The sequence below is a fragment of the Anguilla anguilla genome, chromosome 6, assembly GCF_013347855.1.
Source record: "Anguilla anguilla isolate fAngAng1 chromosome 6, fAngAng1.pri, whole genome shotgun sequence".
NCBI classification, from domain to species: domain Eukaryota; kingdom Metazoa; phylum Chordata; class Actinopteri; order Anguilliformes; family Anguillidae; genus Anguilla; species Anguilla anguilla.
The window spans coordinates 20,835,107-20,858,201 of NC_049206.1; the positions used below are offsets into that span (position 1 = coordinate 20,835,107).

Genomic DNA, 23,095 nt, shown 5'->3' on the forward strand with positions numbered 1-23,095 from the left:
GTGTGGAAGTCTCTGGTGTGGTTAGGGAACTCAATATGTCGCCTTCTACTCTCAAGTCTTTCACAGATCTCCAACACAGACCCCAGCTGGTGGACCTGACAGTGGAGGAAGGGCAAAGGTTAAAGGTGATCTTCGGGTCCAGCATCGGTTTTCACGTGATTGACGTGGATTCCGGAAACCCATACGACATCTACATCCCATCCCATGTAAGTGGCAAAAAATGGAACAGCTTTCATAGTGTGGTCCTAGCTGGTAATGGCTGTCAGTGTTGCTACCTTGCATATTTATGGTACAGACATTTGGCTACATTCAAAAACAGAAAATAAAGGACCAGTGATACTTGTTTCTCCCCAATATGACCTTTGGCAAGCCTGTACCACAGAAAAATGTGGGGGGTGGCAGAAAGACAGGCAAATGCAACAAAGAGACCAGAATGTTTTCAGTGCCGGCAGTGAGTGGACAGGCTTCATGCTACGTAGCTGTGGTAGAGTGGGAGATGACATTGAGAAGAATGTGCTGGGGGGGGGTTGAGTGCCACCTGACGGCATGCTTCACGATTTAAAAGGGTCATCGTACGTATTTCCCTTCCCATCCCCCTCCCCCCAGATTCAGAGCAATATCACCCCGCACGCCATTGTGGTGCTCCCCAAGACCGATGGGATGGAGATGCTTCTGTGTTACGAAGATGAAGGGGTCTACGTGAACACGTATGGCAGAATCACCAAAGACGTGGTGCTCCAGTGGGGGGAGATGCCCACCTCTGTCGGTAGGTTTGATAACGCTCCTCCCACTCCTTTCCGCCCCCATTTTCTTTCGCACAGTGTGACCCCTCAAGCTCCTCTACACAACGCCCCACCCACCGCTCCCCAATACTCTCAAACCCCACTGCCACCCGGTCAAACCTAACCCTGCCATTTGTATTCTGTTCTTCTGAATGAGTTTTTTTGAATTAGTATTCTTTGTGAAGTGTTTTGACCAGATCCTAAATTCAATGCAGCTTCCCTCGTCTACCATGTTGACAGCTTCCATTTTATCTAATTTCCCCTGTTATGTATGGTCCTTTTTGTTTGCACCCATTTTGCTGCGATTAATTTTTTAACATAAGCTGCACAAAGCAGTTGAAACCATCAATTTCCCTTTGCATGCGAGTATTCTACAGAGTCTCTATACCTCATAAAGACTGCGAGCTCAAGTCAACTAGGAATAATAAATGATGCCATGAGGAATACTGATTCTCAAGTTCAGGGAGAGTTTAATAGTATTCAAGCAGTAACGTACTCAAGGGGAGAGATCCATGCAAGATGCACGGATGCTCTTAGAAGTGAAAAAGAGCATATCACATGGCTACTGTTGCTGGAGGCCTTAGATTTGATTCTTTGAGAGTTTCTGTGAAGCAGTCGCGTTCAAGAGCAGTTCATCAGAACACTGGCAGAGCCTTGTTAGCAGGGCCGGTGGATTCGCATCTCTCCCGGGATTTGGGGGTCATTCCATTTTTGGGAATCCCCCCCAGGAGTTCGGCTAATTAGCCGACTGATTAATGATTTAGGCCGCATTGTCATTACCCTTTGATAGATGGACGAGGAGATATATGGAGTGTAGCAGGCCTCTGTCCTTCATCCTCGTGGTAATTTAACGTCCCCTTTTGCAATTAATTCCCGGACCGGTTTGTGTCCCCATCTCTTCTGCATACCCAATTAAAGGCCTTAATGTGCTGCTGAGTTGTGAAGGCAAGCAGATTCTATTGGACCCTGAGGACTGCAAATAAGATATAGGGGAGGAGAGGAGTATTACGGGAGATTACTTTGCGTATTACGACGGGTTATCGAGCACCTTCGATTGTTTCCCTCTGGCATTCGCTGTTATCGGCCTGGATTCAATCGCCATTCATCTTTAACTTCAGTTCACTGTGATATATGAAACTTTTTTGCCACAGTTTAATGAGTCTTGTGACTAGTTAGCATTATGATCTCACCGTTATCTTGTGCTCGAAGAATGAATATTTCACTTTCATTTATATTCAAGTTAAGAAATATGTTTATTTAATCGTGGTCACCTTGCAAGTAATATAATCTTATTGTGGATGTTTTCATATTGCATGTATTTCTTTTTAGATTTTCTTATAGAAAATCTAAAGAAGGGACCTTGAGGCAAAAAGTTAATTTAATGTTTTCTGTTTGTGTACTTTGGGAACGAAGCAGCCCGATGTCTTTTTGTTATCTCTTATATTAAGCCAGGCAAGGTGAAGTAAGGTTACTCGTCTGTTGGACAAAGACCAGGAATGGCAAACTAAAGTCTCAAATCTTCTCTCTGGCTAACACAGTATGCCCCATGGCCATGACAGGCACTAAAGGCTCAAATATAAAGCTTGGGATCTTTATTGATTCATTAGCTAAAACAAGGACAGTAATCTATTGCCACCTAATGGTGTAGTCGGGCACTACAACATCTTGAGAATGGTAATTTTCTGAAGGATCCAGTTTTATTATCTGGGTCTTTGTGCAGGGTAAAAAAAAAACATGAAACTATCACTATCAAGTCATTGTAGCTGGTAATGAAGGTCTTGATATATAATGTAAATCTCTCTTGTGAAGTCCCAGAAGAAAGGGGAGCCAAGCACTTAGGTGGTCTTGTGTATTTTACATCGTTCCCGGTTCTTTCTCCTGATCTAAATCGAAGAGAGAATGACCATGGCTGGGTCAGGACAGGGTGTTTTTATGCACTTAGAAACTGTTGTAATAATATGCCACGTTCTCCAAGTCGCTTGCTTTGCTGAGTCAGTTTTCAAGGTTGCTGTCAGAAATCGTTGAGGAGTGGTGGTTCGCTCACCTTTGGGCACCATAATCAGGGCTCCCTCCTTTTCTTTGCAGCTTACATTCACTCCAACCAGATCATGGGGTGGGGAGAGAAGGCCATTGAGATCCGGTCCGTGGAGACGGGACACCTCGACGGAGTTTTCATGCACAAGCGGGCTCAGCGACTGAAATTCCTCTGTGAGAGGAACGACAAGGTAAGAGGACAGGACAGGATCGTCACCTACTGGCCTCTTTCCTCTGACAACACCCTCCTTTCACCTTCCCTTAGCTCCGCCTTCCTCACAAACTGCTGGTACAGCGGCATTATGGGGTTGTGGTCTAAAGCAAGAATGTAACTCCAAAGCAGCTTGTACAGTCACATTATGTTTCTTATGGAACATGCAGCCTGACACTCGAGGAAAGAAGTACTGGAACATAAAAATGGATGTCTGTGTTCATTATTTGAAAATTAATGCTACTGCCTCTTCACTGTAAAAGCTGCTCATGTGTTAGTTGAAGAGAATGTTTTGCTCGTCAGGTTATCAAAAACTGTAAATACCTTTTATTGCGCATGAAAAATGTCCGGGCCCATTAAAAACACACTAAAACTGAAGTCATATTTTAAAACCCAGAACAAAAATGATCTATTTAAGCAATATTCTGCATCTGTGATATTCTCATGAAATATATGTTTTGTCTTACTTCCTTTCATTGCTATGATTTTGTCTTCTCTTGTACTAAGATGACATCATGTGCTGGTGGTTGTCATGCTCCACAGTCCTCAGTGGGAAAGCTTCAGAAGGAGAAGGGCACTAACCTCAATGCAATGCTCTGTGTCCTTTCAGGTCTTCTTTGCCTCCGTTCGATCCGGGGGCAGCAGCCAAGTCTTCTTCATGACCCTCAACAGGAACTCTATGATGAACTGGTAATGTTCCAGGGCAACTCATCCCAGTGCGTGGTCCTTTCAGAGTTACACATGCAAACCTATGGTACAATTTGACACTGATGAAAAGAACAAGGAGGGGAAAAAAAAGAAAACAAAGAAAGAAGCTCTTTAGATCCAGACCTGGAGCTTGTGTAGAGGAGGAGAGGTCACCACCCTCTACCGTCTGGAGAGTCGGGGAAGCAGCCAGATGGAGTGACACGCCATTCTCCACTGTGGAAACGCTCCTTAGAGAGGGGGGGTTGGGGAGGAGGGGCCGAGAGACCAGCCACGCCCTTCCCTGCGGGCCTGGGCTTTTCACAAGGGCTTCCGAAGAGGCGCTTCGCTTTTTCTTTGTCACCTTCTGTTGCGGCATCTGTTACGGCGGCCGGGATTGGCCGGCCTGCAATCACACCGTCTGCCCGCAGACTTGGCCGTTTCCAGTCACAAACCACAGACGTCACCCTGTGGGACTTAATAATGACTGCGCAACGCAGCAGAACCTCACCTGATACAATCTGTGAATCAACCTGTACTTTTTTTTTGTCCCTCTCTCTGACTGAGCCTGACCTGACCACCGCCAGACGTCGTAGATGTCTTTAGACTGTTATGGAGAACCCCAGTCATCCAGACTGAAGTCCACAGCCATTGCAGCCAGGAACTCAGTGGTTTTCATTCACAGCACCAGGTCTTACCAGCAAAACGTCTTTGTTTCGTAGAGGGGTGTTTTGGGTTCAGTCATCAGTCATACCCTTTGGTTGGAGGAGAGGTCAGATCATTACCAATATTACCAATGTAACAACATGGAGGTCAACATGGAACCTTAGAGTTCAATGGCTTTTGTGCTGGGTGCTCAGTCTTTGTTGTGAACAGCAGCCCAGGTGGTCACTGCTGATGGTAATTTTGGCCCCCACTCCCCACCCCCACCCCCCATGATGTCTTCCCCAGTGTCACCTGTAGATATCTACTAGGCTCTGTAAAATAGTTTCAACCCTGGTTTACATAAACCGGTCAGAAAATCTTTGTAACATTCATGTCTTTTATTTTTCTTTTTTTGAGGATTTCATGTTTTGCTAAGATTAGCTACAGACGTGGCCACCTGGTTGTTGCAACAACAAGGACAAAAAACCTGACTTAAATTCTTTGTCGCTCTTCCTATTATTAACCTACCTCGTTTTTTGTTTTTTTTCTTTGCCGGGGTAATTTGAATCGTGCTTTGCATTATTTAGTAAATGTGTGCCTCAGTTTGATGAGATAATGTCACTTTAGCCAGGCCCTCATGCATGTCGGATAAATTTGGGTCCCTTTCAGGCTGGCAGGTCATGGAAACAGGACAGCCCAGAAAGGCTACTTTGCAAAGCAAGAGACGAGATCAGGGCTTAGGCTAGTCAATTTTACTGTGAACAGCGCCAACCCCTTCTTCACTGTTAAGCCTTTAAACACTAAGGGTGCTGTATCAGTTAAACTGGACGAATGATAAAACAATATTAGAAACACCTTGAATTGTCCTGAGTACATCTTCCACACTGTTGCTGTCTGTCTAAATCGTTATTTTGTGAGAATTACTTGGTTTTGTAGTTTCAAAACTAATCTGATTTGTACAATGGTTTGAAAGCTGAAGAGAGGTGTGAGGGTTGTATGCTTGACTGGTAATAGTGGATTATGTGACAATGGAGTGTGCTCTGTTTTTCTATGGAGCAACTGAAGCCAGGATGTCCAACGAGACAAATGTCCAGTTCTTGAACTTCAGATACTTTTTGTGCAGAATCGATAAGTGTAAATTCCATTGTACAGTTTTAAGAATAACATTTAAGATTATTTTGTTTCTTTCTATTTCCACCCATTTTCCAGTCTCCTAACAGTTAAGGATGTTTCTTGTACAGAGTATAGCATGTTGTAAGATGAGACGGAGACCAATTGATATTCAATTATTAATTCAGCAGCTTTGAATATTTAGTTTTATCATTGGATGTCAACACTGTGTTACACCATATCTCTCTTCTGTGAGATGCAGGATTTTACTTAAAACTACTGAGAAACATGAGTCTCCAGACTAGCTAACATCTAGAAGAGCTAACATGATGTTCGCTGGTGAGAAATTTATGAAAAAAATTGCCTGTGTATTTCTCCATATGTGTTTGTCTTGTGCTGAATGTTACATTTTCTTACATTTGTGACACTGACACTTCCTGAAATCAGTTGTTTGATTAGTGAATTCCTTTAGACAGAGGGGGCAGAAGGTTCGACCATTTTGTTTTAATCAAAAATTTTAAATTTAATGAGAACACAACAGAACATTTTGATTCCTACCTTGTGCACAAAGCACTACACGTTCATCAGTGCTTGCACCTGTGGGAAAAGAAATCGCCTGTACATTCCCAGGATCAGCTGGCAACCAATGGGGATCCACTGTCACACCCCTAAGAAAAATTACTGTCCTGTGTACTTGAGGCCTACAAATCCCAGAATCCCTTGTTGCCAAAACAGACAGGATTCCACAAGACCATATCTCCCTGCTGCCAATGGTTTTATTCACACCTTTAATTTTGTCATTGTGTACTTCTGGTGTGTTAAAAAAAAGAAACCCGAAGACAGTTTGTTTGGTTTACAAAAGCACTCTTGTTGGACCTCCTGGGGTTTGAAAGTTTCTGAACGCTATTAAATGTAGAGCACATCATGGTTGTCTAAAAATAAGTGCTGTGCCATACTTATGTATCATGATTTTGTATTTTTTTATGTTTAGGGTTTTTGTGTAGGTTTATTTCCTGTCAACGTTTGTAGTAAGAGTTTGGGAAGGAAAAATCATTTTAATGCTAATAGAGGCATTTTATGATGGGTCACTGGTAATGTTTGCACAGTATAGATATTTATATTTGAGACGTAAATAAATAAACGATTAATTCAGATATTGTTCTCTCGGGGGAAGGGAGGGTGGGGTGGGTGCGACCTTCAAAACAGGGTTTTAGCAATAAACTACTGCTGTCTAAATTGATTTCTTTTTGTTTGTTTGTTTTGTCCTGGTGGGAATACAGTGTGAGCCAGTGGAGAAAATCAACGGGCACTTCACAATTCACTGGCCTTTGCTTTGGGGCGATGATACTTTTATAAAGACAGCGCAGGCTTTGAAACAGAACATGGTCGATGGTTGTAGCTTACTTTACACTTGGACTCACATCTGTTGACTTATTTCAAGCGGTGTCACAGTTTGTTTTCAGATGACAAGCATTAGTATCGTCCTGTTTTTGTTTTGTTTTCTAAAAAAAGAATAATAAAAAACTGCTGTGGTACCTGAATTTTCTCTTTTCATTTTTGGTGTTGGTTTTTTTTTTTTTAAATGTGGATGCCTTCCCCCTCGTGCCTGTGATGCAGTGATGTTACAAGGGCTCTGATGTTGTTGTTCTGAAGCAACATGTTGATTAAGCTGACCCTAGGACTTTGGCCCCTAACAGTGTATTATTAACTCTATAAGAAATCCATGCCCCCTGTACACCTTCACTGACTGCATTTGTCAGCTTTTAAAAACTTTTTACCCAGGACTTTTGGACGGCGGGGTGTGGGAGGAATGCTGATTTGGTTCAAATCAATTCATTCACTGTGAATGTTCGTTCAGTAGTAAGTTCTTTTTTCTGTTAATCTGCTATAGTGCATTCATTCTCAGTTTTCCCACAAGGTGCAGCAGTGTGGCTGTGGCTGTCTTTTAAAATCTTTCAGGAAAGAAAAGAAACTAGAGGATACAAACATAATGGACTACAAATAAGCATAGTCCAGCAAATCGCATTATTTGTGATGATTGATTAGCTAATGAAATGAATGTTTGTAGATGGCTGTAATTGTAGGCTTTCTCTGTGCGTGAGGCTGAAGGTAGGGAAGGCAGACCCCGCCAGGTGCACACGGCCATAGCGTGGATGCGGCGTGATCAGCCGGATTGATGATTATCCAAAATATCTGAGCTAAGGGGTCCGTAATCTGTCCCTCCAGAGAACCTTGGAACTGCTATTAGCACGACAGGTGGATTTAAGCTCCTAGCCACAGAAATGGATTCTGGAAAGGTAAATGGATTTCTTTATTTGCTTGCAGAAAATGTTACTGGTTAACAAAGCCAAGAAAAGTACTTCTTTTCTGTAACTACCTGGTGTTTTGGTTAAGCTTTAGGATAAAATAAATTGATAACAAAATGAATATCTTGAAGTGCAATTTTTGAGCTGTGAATATTTGATATAATACAGAGAATTCATTGATATTTCATCAAATACTTTGTTGTAAAAGATACTGAGCTGATGCAGCAACTACATCCGCTGTTCAACAGCACTTATTTTAAAATCATTTAATCAATCAATGAAACAAAGTTGTGTGTGTTTTCAGCACTTAAAGTAAATATATGTCTAAATAATAAACATTACTAAATATTTTATTTCCAAAAATGCACCTAACTATTATAGGCTAGTCTACAGCTGATACATTGCTGCTTTTTCAGAATTCTTTGTTGACATGATGTCAAATAAAATGCCAAATCCAAAGCCTTTCGTACAGCAGTGATATATCCACATGAATCTCCTGTTGCATTGTGCCTGGGATATATTGAGACCTCTGGCAATTGAGCATGTGGCTAAATGCTGGTAAACAAGGCACGACATTCTCTGTGCAGCAGAAGAACCCGTAACTAGCTATCTGCCCGTTCCCTCCCTCTCCACTCCAGCTAAAATCAATCTTCAAGGGCAAGATTAGTCAGTGTTCAGCATATCCATGACTATTCGTCTGGGTGATGATGATGTATATCCGTTGACAGGCTTGTGTTGTGCTTGTGTCATGTAGAAGCTTTCCGGAACCCTAGCATTGGCGGTGTTCACCGCTACGCTTGGGTCCTTGCAGTATGGATATGGCCTTGGCGTCATCAACGCGCCCCAGAAGGTAAGCATTCGCACGGGTAGTCATACATAATTTGAAAGCCATGTTGAAAAGTGTGAGTACAGAATTTCAATTAATATATGTATGTAAAATAAAATGTAAAAGCGACTGTAACTGATATGAGTAAATCATATTGCATGTATCTGAAAATATGTAAAATTTTTGTAACTTTGAATATGAAATGGTATTCCCCCAGATAATGCCATTTATTAATCACATTAGCTTTGAGAATTGTAGCACACTAAATATGTATTTGGTCTTTATTTCAGTTGACAAAGATAAAAATAGAATTCAATTACATTGAGAATAATCCACTCAAGACGCACTCATTTAGACAAGCATACATGCAAGACGTTTAACCACACACACACGCACACATGCATACATTATCGTTTTTAACTAAAAAATTTTACATTTTTACATAGTTTCTTTTCTTACTGTTTCTCTGTATAACCTAATATTTTGTATTATTTACTCATTTTATCTATTTATTTATTTATTTATTTATTATTTTTTACTATTATTTAGTCCTATGTACTGTGTGGCTTATCCTGATTTTCCTATAAAGTGAATTTGGGTCTCCTATTATTATTATTATTATTATTATTATTATTATTATTAGTAGTAGTAGTAGTAGTAGTATTACTATTATTATTATTATTATTATTATTATTACGTCTCTAAAAGCATTTCCATTTGCCCTTTGGTTGCAGGTCATAGAGAAGCATTATGGGCGCTCACTTGGTGTCCTACCACAGAACTTCACTCGCTCCCTCAATAGCACTGAAGATGAGGAGCCCCATCCTTTAGTTGTCATGTATTGGTCCCTCTCCGTGGCAATCTTTTCCATTGGGGGCGTGTGCTCTTCCTTCCTGGTGGGTTTTGTGGGAGACCTACGGGGCAGGTAAGGACAGCACTGCCCCATTATCAAAGGAGCTGAGTGAGAGCTTTTTAAAATTCTTGGAGAAAAACTGGACCAACTTCAGGATTCGTTGAATAGCTAAACCTCAGAAATTAAGCATACAGGATGGTAGGTTCAGTCCAATGTTTTCAGTTCTCTTATGGACTTTCAGTACATATTGAATAGCTCTTCGACTGACACTTTTCAAAATTTTGAACTCAGCATCTGAAATGTGTATGGTATGTCAGGCTAAACACTTTCCCTGGGGCTTGTATTTTCTGTTTTGGCTCTTTCAGAAAAACATATGATTGCAAGCTTGAACGGTCCAATAGTAGGTGCCCTGCAAGGTTTAGCAATGGATTATCATTTGTGCCTTGACCATTGTATGTGGAGGGCTGACAGGCATTCAACACAATGGTTAAAGGAGCTTGTTCAATTTTTCTTCTGTGCTATGCAGATGCATTAGAGTTAAGCTTATTTTTTTATGATCTGAGCTGAGCCCATTTCATATTCAAGTAAGATACATTTGATCCTTCCCTATGCCTATGTATATAACTCTACATCTCTTTATTATTAAGTGAAATTTGAAGCCTTTAATGTGGAATACAATATAAGCATATAATATATTGTATAATATATTGTATTGTACACAGCTAGTGTAGGAAGGCTGCAGACACCCAACTGACAAGAGGAGTCATTGTTGGATGAGCAGGCAGGGACTACCTTGCTTCCGTCCCTTATGTATGGCAGTAATTGACATAATATGTAATTCTTTTGTATTTCATACAACCTGCAATATATTAATATATTTCAAACAATTTGTTCTACATATTTCTTTTTAATGTTTTTTTTATTTATTTGAAAGAAAGATATGCATCCAGATACACAAGGGTGGGAATGTACAACAGTAAAATATGGTTGGGTTTTTAAATGCTATATATTTACAATATTAACAAGGGTAGACAATGAGATAGCAATACCAGTCTAAGAACAGTTAGTTCACCACCAGAAACACTAATTAAATGGTATTTATCGAACAGCGATGGCGTATTATGGGTATTAATTTTATATAAAATAGTTACATTTCATGACTATTTTATAATGGGCGGGAAAAGGTTTGCTCATTGCGTTCATGGGGAGAACTGTGTCTGGTGATTATTGGCAGCCAGTCTGAGGGAGTGCTGATATTGGTTTGCCTTTGCAGGGTAAAAGGGATGCTGATGGTGAATGTCCTGGCCATTGCCGGAGGCCTGCTCATGGGCCTGTCCATACTGGGAAAGCCTCACCTCATGGTGATCTCAGGCCGCGCCGTGATGGGACTTTACTGCGGTAAGGAATCTGGACAGATTCACACATAATTCAGAAACTCATCCCTTTAAAATAAAAAATAAAAATCAAATACGTTTTTCTGCTCTTCGATTTCAGTGAATTAGGTTGCATTTTTGGGGGAACTCTCCACAAGTACATGATACAATAAATTGTAACCAAAGTTGTTGAAGATTAGATTCTAGTGGGTTCTGAGAAATCCCTATGAAGTCTTATATGTGACTCCTCTGGTGAGTGCAAGGTACTTCAAAAAACCACAATGGAACATTTTGCACTAATGCTATCTGAATTGTGACGGTTGCCAGTGTGAATAGGCCAGCTCTTAAAGGGGAATTGCACTTTATAACACTTCTGCTTCTCATGACTGATATTGTCCTTCTAATGAATATGTCACCCTTCATTTCTCGATTAGTTATTTCATTATGTTAATATTTTATGCTGTTTTGTTGGTTTCCTTTACAAATGCAGGAAGTAGACCCAGGCAGTTTAGTGTCGAACTCGAGGATGCATATCATTGCGCGACTTCTGATGTGGGCGTACCTGCAGACAATAACATTGGGTTGGTCGTAGAAAAAGTGTTGTATTACTGCCAGCTAGCGAAGCGAAAATGTCTGAGGACGAAATAAATGGATGGTGGCAACCCTATAACAACAGCCAGCAAGCTGTCTGTTACCGTAGACATCCTATATCACAGACAGACGCTATAGCGTTAGCCAGCCCGCTTAGTACCTACCTTGAGCGGTTCGACCAACGGTGGGTACAGCTCCAGGCTTCAGACGGTCGTATTGGTAGTCGGTGGCTTCAAGTGGTCACTGCATTTCGTTTGCGAACTTCTTCAGCTGTTATGTTGGGGTGTCTGATTACATCCAGCCATGTCTGGCACAAAGTTGCATCGCGTGGAAAACTATGAAAATGTGCTTTCAAGGCAAGTTTAACGGGGGCATTATAACAACCGGGTACAATGCACCTCATTATTACACCGATAATCGCATCAAACAAAAGAATGTTGATTTGTTCGATTCCAACGCTAAGTTAACGGAATGTTTTGCTTTGCTTCTTCTTGATTTTGCTGCAAAACTAAATTGAACAAGAAGAAAAACCCGGAAACCGTACTATGTGGACTTGCGCTAAAAAAAGGTCTTTCTTTCTAACGTTAGACATTTAAAATGAAATAACTAATCGAAAAATGAAGGACGACACATTCATTAGAAGGACAATATCAGTCACGAGAAGCAGAAGTGTTATGAAGTGCAATTCCCCTTTAACTTAATTTCCCTGCAGTATTGCTGTGAATCATGACATCGCGATTGGCCCTGTTCAACTGGAGCATTGTGTCCCAGGCCTGTCCTCTGGGCTGGTGCCCTTGTACATTGGGGAGATCGCGCCCGTGGAGTATCGAGGCGCACTGGGAACGCTCCACCAGCTGGCCATCGTCACGGGCATCCTTATCAGTCAGGTGAGTGCTGACTAAGTCTCCCTGGATCCAATGAGACCATATCATATTCCTTCGAAAGGGAAAAAATCAAACTGTCGAAATGAACCTTGTGTAATATTTATTACCACTGATTGGATAGTGCTTCTCTGGTATTAATTGGAGGGTGCTTTTCAGGGGTTCACGTGAATAGGTGTGGCGCAGAGTACTTTGATCAACCCTGATTGCTCCATTTCTGCACTGCTGGTTCCTGGCAGCTGTCCTAAGAGGGCTGTTTAACCGGTTTAAGCTTGTGCGGTTGCGAACGTGGCATCTATGCCGTAACCGCTGCGCAGGGTGCTAGCGAGCAGCCAGATCACGTGACAAATCCATTTTCTCTGAGGTGCCCCCAGAACTCTACGGTCTGTTCCACTTTCCGGGATTCACACACACACTTATGTTTGCATGGCATTTTGGTTGTACACACCACTGCAATTTGTGTGTGTGAGGATGCCGTTTGGAACACGTAACGCGTTTCTGAGGGCTTGACGAGATCCAACACCTGGCCAAGCGCGAAAGTTTGCCCGCGCGCAAAAGATTGTCCGCCATCCGTGAAGGCGGGGGGGGGGGAGGGGAGGAACACCTCGTCCGTGAGCTACCTCTGCTTCCTGTGCGTCAGGTCATCGGGCTGGACTTCCTGTTGGGCAATGACGCAATGTGGCCGCTGCTGCTGGGCCTGTCCGGGGCGCCGGCTGTTCTCCAGAGCCTCCTGCTGCCCCTGTGCCCCGAGAGCCCCCGCTACCTCTACATCAAGCTGGGCAAAGAGGAGGAAGCCCGCAAGAGTGAGCATGCTGCCTGCCAATGACACCCCTCCACTGCCCATGCACACTGGGTGGGCTGAGAGCGGATGCTGCTCCTGCAGTATTACATACGCATCCGCGGTGTCCTTTGTTATTTTTGTGCACGTGCTCAATAATGCTTTGAATTATAAAACAACAGGAGAGCAACCTTTGTAATGGCCAAAGCAGTTGCGTTTCGAAATGCCAAGAGGCTAAATGCACTCCGACAGAAGAGCAGACCCAACAGCCTTCAGCCAGCGCATGTTCAACGCTTTCAGACAACAAGCTTTCTTCAGTGGTACCTGCAAACTGCAGGGGTTGCTCTCTTGTTGTTTTATAATATTTTACAGAGCCCATAGAGTAGATACAGTAGAAAATATAGTCGAATATACATTTTACGTTAACATACAGTCAATTAGTCAATTTTCTGCAGGGACGAACTGGTTCCATTTCTGTTTATATTTATGCACTGAGCAACCTGTATGGATGTTCCCTTTATTGTGGCTCCCATTTCTTTGGTATTACTCTTTTAGGGAGTACCTCTCTCTCCCTCTCTCTGTGAATTTCCACTGAAGCTCACCTCAGTGTTGTCAATGTAGCAATGCAAACACAGAGTAACAGTAACCTTGCCAATCCTACAAGCTGAATTTAAAGGAACCCTCCCAATCTCTCTAACGAGTGCCCATGGCATGGACCCTGCAGGCCTGAAGAGGTTAAAGGGGGAGTATGACCCTTCCGAAGACATCGCAGGGATGAAGAAAGAGAAGGACCAGGTCATGAGGGAGGAGCAGGTGTCCATTTTGAAGCTGGTGCGCTCCTCTCAGTACCGCCAGCAGCTGCTTGTGGCCCTGATGATGCACCTGTCCCAGCAGTTCTCTGGGATCAATGCTGTGAGGCTCCTCCCCTTTTCACATAGCTTTATATAAGGTTAAGCTGCACTTCTATTGCCCAGGCGTTATTTCACAAAACAATAATACTTGCTTTCCTTTCAACCCCAGATATTTTATTACTCTACCGCCATCTTCCACAAGGCGGGCATCACCCAGCCCGTGTACGCAACCATCGGGGTGGGCGTCATAAACACCATTTTCACCATGGTTTCGGTGAGTACATGCTTCACATTAAAGCCAAGCTCCAACCACAAGCTAATCACTCATCACTTAGCAACACAAGCGTCCTCATCCTTTTCAGTCTGTTGGGGGCGGGGGGGGGGGGGGGGGGGGGGGGGCGGTAACTACTACTAAAAGAAACTACATTTATTGCTTGAAAGCCTCTATACTTAACTTTTTAATTAACCAACCAATTTATTAATTTCAGTTTTTAATTGAAAGGTACAGTGCACAGTAATCAACATGTCTTGTTCAGGTCAATGTAAAGGTACCATATTTAGATGAGCAGCTTATTTATACTTGTGATCCCTGGGCAAGCTAGAACAGATAAAGTGGCAACAATAGCCTTTTAAGTACAATTACAAAGTGTAATCTTTAATCTTTTACAGTATTTGCAGATTGTGCTTATGGGGAATGGGACCTGAACACAGGAGAAAGCTTTCCTTTAAATGAATAATGTATTGCATGCTTTTTTTTTTAGATTGAAATTCTCTACTGGTTTTTAACACACAGGTAGAGATGCAGTACATTTCCCATTAATTCCAGTTATGTTATTGTACAACAAAACATGGTTTTTTAAGTTAAAGATGATGCTACATCACTTTTGTAATCAGAATTAATTTATACAATTTTATTGTATTTATACATACAATTTAATGCCTTCATTTTAGTTCACAGTTTAATGTGATGTGCACAAAGGTGATGTTACCACGTAAAAAACAGAATAATTAAGTAATTAGCTGCAGATGTACGATTCTTGTGTTCTTGGCTGTGGGATTCTGTGATAGGCTTTTCATTGAGTATTTTCATGACCAGGGTTTGGGTCCATTTTAGTTCAGTCAATTGAGGAAATTAATTGTAATTAAATTCATAAATGCCTGTGATGTTCTTTGAAAATGTTTGAATTTATTTATTTAATTTCAGTTCATTTCCTAAATTAATGAGATTGAAATGAAATTGAGTCCAATTCAGTTTGTGATGTTAATTTCAAACATTCTCTGGCTGTGCTCTCTGTGACTGAGTGTTCTTTTACTGAGGTGTTTTATTGGACATTCTGTGACTGAGTGTTCTTTTACTGATTGTATTAGCTATAAGCGCTAGCTTAGAGGGATATTGGCAGCCTGTTAGTGGGAGTGGACAGGAATGTTCTGTTATCAGCTGGTTCACTGTTCAAGGACAGACTAGCTTCATAAACAGTTTGGGATAATTACAGGAGAAAGATCAGCCGGCAGCAGCAGCTGCTGATTAACATCTGCTCTACTGAACCTCAGAGTCAGCAACTAAATGCTGAGGAACACGACTGCATATTAGACTGCACATTAGACTACCACAGCAACCACAGTGCTGATTAACACACATCGATTAACATGTGCGCCAATCCCCTCCAGCCCCACCTCGAAAGTGCCTGTTGAGGGTGTATTCTAACATAGCTTTAAGTAAAAGTTGAGAATGTGTACTTTAACCACATGAGAGTTGTTTGATTACAAACCTAAAAGTGTGGAATACGGAGCCAAATCAAGAAAAAAAAGTATGCCTTTGTCCCAAATGTTATGGAGCTCACTGTAAAATCAGCCTGCAGCCATGGAGTGACAGAGCACTACCTGCTTCTTTATTGGCTGTGTGTATTGGCCTGCTTGTCTCCCCCACCTTTGATCCTGGGCGCCTAATGCCTGTTTTTATGTTTGTTTGTGTGTTGCAGGTGGTGCTGGTTGACCGTGCGGGCAGACGGACATTGACTCTGATTGGATATGGGGGGATGTGCTGCTGTGCAGTCACCATGTCTGTTGGCCTGGTCTTCCTGGTACGTAAGCACCACAGCTTTACTTCCTCGGCAGACAGCTTCAGAGTGGTTTCTAACTGAAGCTGAGATAACTTGCACATTGCAGTATGCTCTGGTGCCTCGGAGGGCGAGGATGAGTAGTATTTTGGTAATACTGCAGGATGCTGTGGTTTATAGTGGTCTTACAAACCTGCTCAACATGCAAGTGTTTCAGTCAAACACAGCAGTTAGGTTTCTTAAGCCCCTTCATATTTTACAGGATGTGTAATTCTGATGAAGATCTACTACCGACACTTACAGCTGTGGCTCTGAGTCAAAGTGAACCTCAGTTAAAAAAATTCCTTCCGCATTCTGCCCACAGTCGACCTTCGCCTGGATGAGCTACGTGAGCATGACGGCCATCTTCCTGTTCGTCTGCTTCTTCGAGATTGGCCCGGGGCCTATCCCGTGGTTCATCGTGGCAGAGCTCTTCAGCCAGGGCCCCCGTCCGGCTGCCATGGCCCTGGCCGGCTTCTGCAACTGGAGCTGCAACTTCGTCATCGGGATGTCCTTCCCGTACATCGAGGTGAGGGGGCGTTCGTTCCGAGGCAGTGACTCCCACTCTGTGGGGCGGGACCTGCCAGTGGGATGCGAATGTAATGCACCTATAAAGTATAAATGACATTGTCCATTCCCTGGATAGAAAAGAACATGTCCTTGTCATCATTGTTTTAGATTGACTCAAATCCAAAGCTTGGTTACTCACCGCTTTGCTCATTATTATGTGGATGACTCAATCATTTCTGCATCCGTACCCTCAATCTAACTTTTAGTAAATTACAGGCTGATTTTTTTGATAGTCAGAATGCTCTCATCAGTCGTAAGCTAAACCCTACTAAGCTAAGGATCTGACAACATTCAGTGTGGCAAATAATAGATAACAGAAGAAATCAAGAAGTCGGCAAATACATTTCCACAGCACTGTAGTTCTGTTAGTTTCATTACTGGTGGTTTTGGAACACATCACTGTCTTCTCCACCAAAGGGTGGGCTGGCCTTCACTTAATATCAGGAGAGAGCAACACTGCCTTCTATTTGTATACAAAGCACTCCTGAATAAGTTGCCATTTTACCTGACATCTCTTCTAATATTTATAAGGGCCGCTTATATTAGCTGTTCTCGGGAATGTATTCTTGAAATTCCTTATGTTAAATCTAAAAATGGAGTGAGTATCTTTAACATGAAATCAGTTAATTCCACTTAATCAGTACACATTATTGTGATATGATTTGTTTTCAATTGAGTACACTTGTTCTTCATTATATTATTCTTTTTTGATAGAGATAATTTATTTGGAATGAATTATGTCATTTATATGTGTAATTTATATATTACAGCTTTTACTGCCTTACTGCTTCTTTGTATTCAGGGCCTGTCAGTTCTTCTCTCAATTGACCATTCCTGATTAAATAAAGGTTCATAAATAAATAATAAAAATAATCATGACAGCATACATTTTCTTAGCAGATGTCACAGTAGTATTACACCACACATATTCTCTTGTGAGATTATATTCGATTTGTGTATTGAGTTCAGAGCGCTTACAAGAACACTGCACTGCATTCTCTCTCTTTCTCTCCCTCTCTCTCTCTCTCAGGCTCTGTGTGGAAGCTATGTCTTCCTTATCTTCGGCGCGATCCTATTCGGTTCCACTGTCTTCACGTACTTCCGCGTCCCGGAGACAAAGGGAAAGACTTTCGAGGAGATCGCGGCTGAGTTCCACCACCGGCACCACCATCCACCTCCCGACTCCAGTGCCGCCACAGAGCTGGAGCTGCTCAAGTCCTCCACAGAGGCTTGAGGACTGTTACAACCATGAGGCAGCGCTGCTTTTCACAGCTATGTCTGTTACGACCTTATCAGTGTTCATTTTAATAACCCTTATATTTTCGGAATCTTTTCATAAATTATCAAAGTTTCGACGAAGGATAGTTAGTGACCGCATCTTTTGAATTATTTGAAGTTGCATTTTACAAAATGATTTCATAATTACAGTATTATTCTGTATCCAGCACTGCAAGCAGTGGAGTTTAGTTGTCCAGCACAATAACCGCACAGCTGTGCTTTGGATGATGCACTTGCTGGGTGTGCCTGTCCAAGTCGACAGAGGAACTTGTAGCAATGGGTCGGGCCTTCAATTGCCATTGGACATTCCAAATTTGAGAAAGGATTAAAGATTGGGGGTAACGATAGTTTAAAAAATATATTTAAATGCATATTTTAGATGTTGTGTCAAAAGGAATTGATGTCATGTACATGTTAGGGTAATGTGCAGTTACACTAACCTGGATGACATTTTTTTTCCTTTCTTTTTCTCTTTTTTTTGCTTTTTTGCTGAGGAATATAACCTAGTATGCTGTCCATAAACCTTTTCTGTTATCAGAATGATATTAACATATGCTTATTTCACAGGTTTTTTTCTGTAGCACATGTGGGCTTTACCTAGGAATTAATTCAAAGCCAATTTAATGAGCACTGTCCTTCTCTCCCAACGATCAGCTACAATGCCCTCCATAATGTTTGGGACAAAGACATTATTTTCTGGATTTAGCTCTGTACTCCACTATTTTATATTTGTAATCAAACTACATTGTTAAAACTGCAGATTCTCAGCTTTTATTCAAGGGTATTTTTTTATACATTTGGTCTCACCATGTAGAATTTACTGCACTTTATATACATAGCCCCCCATTTAGGGCACTTGGGCAGCAGTGTAGCACAGTGGGTAAGGAACTGGGCTTGTAACTGAAAGGTCGTAGGTTCGATTCCTGGGTAGGACACTGCCGTTGTACCCTTGAGCAAGGTACTTAACCTGAATTGCTTCAGTTTATATCCAGCTGTATAAATGGATACAATGTAAATGCTATGTAAATGTTGTGTAAGTCACTCTGGATAAGAGCGTCTGCTAAATGCCTGTAATGTAATGTAATGTAATATTGTTTGGGACAAATGGCTTTACAGGTGTTTCTGATTAGTCAGGGTTGTTCAATTCCAAAAGACTCCAGGCAGGCAAAAGTCTAGAATCAAGACTAGAAACTGAAAGCTCTCATATACCTACATTAAAGACACAATTGAACACACCTGTCAAATGCCTGTGAAGTCATTTGTTACAAGCATTATGGTGCCGTGAAATGGGGGGCTGTGTATAAAAAGTGCTGTAATTTCAATTCCAAAACGTATAAAAATACCCTTAAATAAAAGCTGAGAATCTGCAGATTAAGTATGTATGAATTATTTGGTTACAAGTCTATAATTGTGGAGCACAGAGCCCAAAATAGTATGAAAACACTGTATTTGCAAAGAATTCAAAGGAAGAATTTAAATTCAATTCAAATTAGAAATAAAAGGGAAAGCCCATGTAAGTGCCGTTAAAATGCCATGTTTACCATCCAATCAGACTAGTTTTGGTTGTCATTTTAGATCTTCCTTTTTTTTTGTTTGTTCCTAAATCAGGCCAAGCCTTCATCTGACTAGAATTTCATGTTATAGATTAAGCTTATTTTGTCTGATCTAATAACGATACTGGACAGTACAGTGTTTTCTTTCTGAATTTCTTACCGAAGGGGTGTTTACATTTTATACTGATGGAATGCTGCTGCTGAAGGATTCTAGAATATTTAGTACAGAAGAAAATAAGGGTTTTGGTATATTTGGTTCATAATAAAATGAACATTCTCATAAAATGTATGCGTCTGCACTTGTATAAACTATATAGACATTATTTTTTTCTTGGTTTGGCTCTGTACGCCACAGTTTCAGATTTATAATCAGACAATTCACATGTGGATCTCAGGTTTTATTTTTATACATTTTGGTTTCACCATATAGAAATGACAGCACTTTTTATACATAGACCCCCCCCCCCCCCCCCCCCAGCTTCTGGGCACCTCAATGATTGGGACAAATAGCTTCACAGGGGTTTCTGATTAGTTTGGTGTGTTCAATTGCTTCCTTGCAGGTATAGGACACCTTTCAGTATATAGTCTTGATTCTAGGCTTTTGATGTCCTTTGGAGTCTGTTATTGCCATTTGTCAATATTTGTCAATATTATTTGCCATTATATCAGATTTGTGCCAGTGAAAGTCAAGGAAACCATTATGAGGCTGAGAAATATGAATGAACCGAGCCTGGGTCTTTCTGTGTGGATTTTGCATGTTCTCCTCGTGTCCACGTGGGTTTGCTCCCACAGTCCAATGCAGGTTGGCTAATTGGAGACTCTAAATTGCCCACAGGTGTGCATGTGTGAGTGAATGGTGTGTGACCTGTAATAGATTGCCATTGCTGACCTGTCCAGGGTGTAATCTTGCCTCTCGCCCAATGCATCCTGGGATGGGCTCCAGCAACCCCTGCGACCCTGACCAGAATAAGAAGGTATAGAAAATGGATGGATGGTAGGATGAGTATATATATATGTATATATATATATACTATAGACCAAAAGTACCTGGTCACCCCTTGGTCCGGGCCTGTTTTGTATGGTTTGTGCTAGGCCGCTTAGTTCGAGTGCTTAGTTCTTAATGCTACAGCATACAATCAGATGATTCTAGAATTCTAGATGATTCTGTGCTTCCCCAACTGCAGTGCTCATCTAGTATAAAGCCTTTCCAGAAGAGAGGAGGTTGTTACAGCTGCAAGAAATGGACCAACTCCATATTATTACTTATAATTTTGGATGAGATGTTGGATGTCAGGTGTCCAGATACTTTTGGCCATGTAGTACATATATATGATAAATGATCATTTACATAATCATTTTAAAACATTTTATGAATTTTGACTTTCATAATAATTATTAACAGTTAACTGGTCTTTCCTCCGTTGAAAGCATGACTTGAACAGATGTGTGTTAATTTTTAACTTAGACAAAATTGCATGTTCATCAACTAGACACTCAAATTTCATGTCTAAAAAGGCAACTGTGGGCCATTAATGTTAATGGAGCACCTTATGTCAACTTGAGTTTTACTTCCATTTGAACTGACTCTGTGGTAAGATAGTATATTATTAATGTCTCAAACCTGGAATCTGATGAGTCAGTGGAAACTTAAGCAGTGTTTTGTGAGGCTAAAATTGCTTGGATTAAACTGATAAGACAAGCATCTTTCAGTCACAGGACCTCCATAAAGTAAGCACAGAATCAAAATATAAATTAACAAACGAAATGCACAACGCAGTTCATAAGTATTTGGACAGTGACACAATTTTTGTTGTTTTGGCTCTGTGCTCCAGCACATTTGATTTGAAATGAAACTATGATGACTAATACGAGGTTGGAGTACAGACTGTCAGCTTAAATTTGGGGGTATGTGTAGGACTTACTGCATTTTTTGTACTTAGTCCCCCATTTTAAAGTCCCAAATTCATTCAACAAATTACCATAATCTTAAAGTCATCATATATAGTACTTGGTTGCAAATCCTTCTGAAGGTGTACATTTAAAGGCCTATATTATCTAAGTGTACACTGTTTCACCCCATGCCCTGTCCCTGTTGGAATGTAAGCTAGGGTCTGAGATAGATTCCAGCTGTGGTATAAATAAAAGTACTTTAGGGGATTAAAGGACCTCTAGGCCTGCATGGTCAGTCTTAGTATGGACTCCCTGATCCCTGCTTAAGATTGGCTAGTAAATGGAATCTTTACATATGATGATTACATGAATCTCATAGGCTGGAACAACAGTTATTTGTCTCTGAAAACTATATAAACTCATATACTGGACTTTATATTTTTGAAGACTGTACTTGTACCTCTTCCCGACCGGTCGTATTATTAAATTATAAAAAGGAGCTCCTGACTGTCATTTGTTATCTTTATCTTCAACACCATCATCACCATGGGGCGACATAGCTCAGGAGGTAAGACCGATTGTCTGGCAGTCGGAGGGTTGCCGGTTCATATCCCGCCCTGGGTGTGTTGAAGTGTCCTTGAGCAAGACACTTAACCTCTAACTGCTCTGGCGAATGAGAGGCATCAATTGTAAAGCGCTATATAAATGCAGTCCATTTACCATCCATTCAAGTGGTGCATATGGGCCAAATATTTTCTTCATATTTATGAAACAATCTATGAATAAATTGTATTGCACATGTTTGTAAAGGTGCCTTCTTTTGTACAGCTGTTACTTATTCTGCCACTAGTTCAGACCAACTTCATGACAGTATTTGATGTATCTGAATAAAACTTTTCTCAGGGATGAATGTCATACCAATGGCAAGGCACGTTTCCACCTTGATTAAAGGCTCTGATGTAGATGGAAGCAATATAATAGAAAGATAGCTTATTCAGTACATTATATCATGCAATACAGTAAATATTAGCCTGAAGGAATTGTGTCAAGTAAGGATTTTTGTGAGGGGAAGGATACAGAGAACTGCACTCTCACATTTTAGGTGCCTAATTCCACATTGGCTTCAAGCCTCTCTAAAGCTGCTGTATACCGCCCTCTACAGACATAATTTAATACATACAAGTGCTGCTTGTGTTTAAAAGGTGTGTAATGCGCTTTCTTACCATAGTCCGGTGAAATAAAATCAAAATGAGACAACGGCCTGGAGCCAAAGGTGTGTAGTGCACTCTTTTAACATAAACTGAGGCAATACAATCAAAAGGAGACAAGACAAATATCTTATCTATTTGATGTTGATGTTCACCATTTCAAAAAGCTTTATTCATACGTTTTCTTCTGTTCCTTCTTGAACAACTGAGTAGTCTCATGATAAATTTCCTTTTTCAGCGATTGTCAACCATAGGTGCAAACAGATATCAAGACGGAAGCTTCTGTGTCCCCCTTCTGTGTCTTCTGTGCTTAAGAAACGATTATCCATACACCTACTCCTTGTCTCATTGTAATATCATATTGTAAAGCATTCACCAATTGTAAGCTTGCTTGGGTTTTTTTAAATCATGTGCTACTTTTATTGCATTTCGCTAACAAATATTAACCTATGCTAAATAATTCATGAGCAAATGAGCAATAACCTTTCAAAACACAGTAATGACACAGCACATTCATCCATTATCTACATCTGCTTGTCCTGAGCAGGGTCATGGGGGGGGGGTTGGTGGAGACT

At 41.2% G+C, this 23,095-nt stretch overlaps 2 protein-coding genes across 11 annotated transcripts in view; both read left to right on the forward strand.

Moving 5' to 3' along the window:
* Window positions 1-7,020, forward strand: part of LOC118229435 (TRAF2 and NCK-interacting protein kinase-like) — a 111,361-nt gene extending 104,341 nt beyond the window's left edge. For all 10 annotated transcript variants that reach the window (XM_035421382.1, XM_035421383.1, XM_035421384.1 and 7 more), the window contains 4 exons: window positions 57-206; window positions 607-766; window positions 2,868-3,007; window positions 3,638-7,020. In XM_035421382.1, coding sequence (XP_035277273.1) covers window positions 57-206; window positions 607-766; window positions 2,868-3,007; window positions 3,638-3,721 — 534 coding nt within the window. In that variant the 3' untranslated portion in view covers window positions 3,722-7,020. The remainder of the gene's footprint in view (window positions 1-56; window positions 207-606; window positions 767-2,867; window positions 3,008-3,637) is intronic.
* A 146-nt stretch (window positions 7,021-7,166) lies between these two features.
* slc2a2 (solute carrier family 2 member 2) lies at window positions 7,167-18,623 on the forward strand. The gene is made up of 12 exons (XM_035421393.1): window positions 7,167-7,326; window positions 7,693-7,763; window positions 8,527-8,622; window positions 9,333-9,523; window positions 10,725-10,849; window positions 12,187-12,302; window positions 12,937-13,099; window positions 13,799-13,986; window positions 14,095-14,199; window positions 15,905-16,006; window positions 16,347-16,550; window positions 17,622-18,623. The coding sequence occupies exons 2-12, from the start codon at window positions 7,749-7,751 to the stop codon at window positions 17,823-17,825; spliced, it is 1,509 nt and encodes a 502-aa protein (XP_035277284.1). The 5' UTR covers window positions 7,167-7,326; window positions 7,693-7,748; the 3' UTR covers window positions 17,826-18,623.
* The last annotated feature ends 4,472 nt before the right edge of the window (window positions 18,624-23,095 follow it).

Excerpts from the sequence above, each read along its gene's own strand:
- slc2a2 (XM_035421393.1), top strand. Across the intron at positions 13,987-14,094 it reads AGTTCTCTGGGATCAATGCT|ATATTTTATTACTCTACCGC; the intron begins GTGAGGCTCCTC and ends TTTCAACCCCAG. Across the intron at positions 16,551-17,621 it reads TGTCCTTCCCGTACATCGAG|GCTCTGTGTGGAAGCTATGT; the intron begins GTGAGGGGGCGT and ends TCTCTCTCTCAG.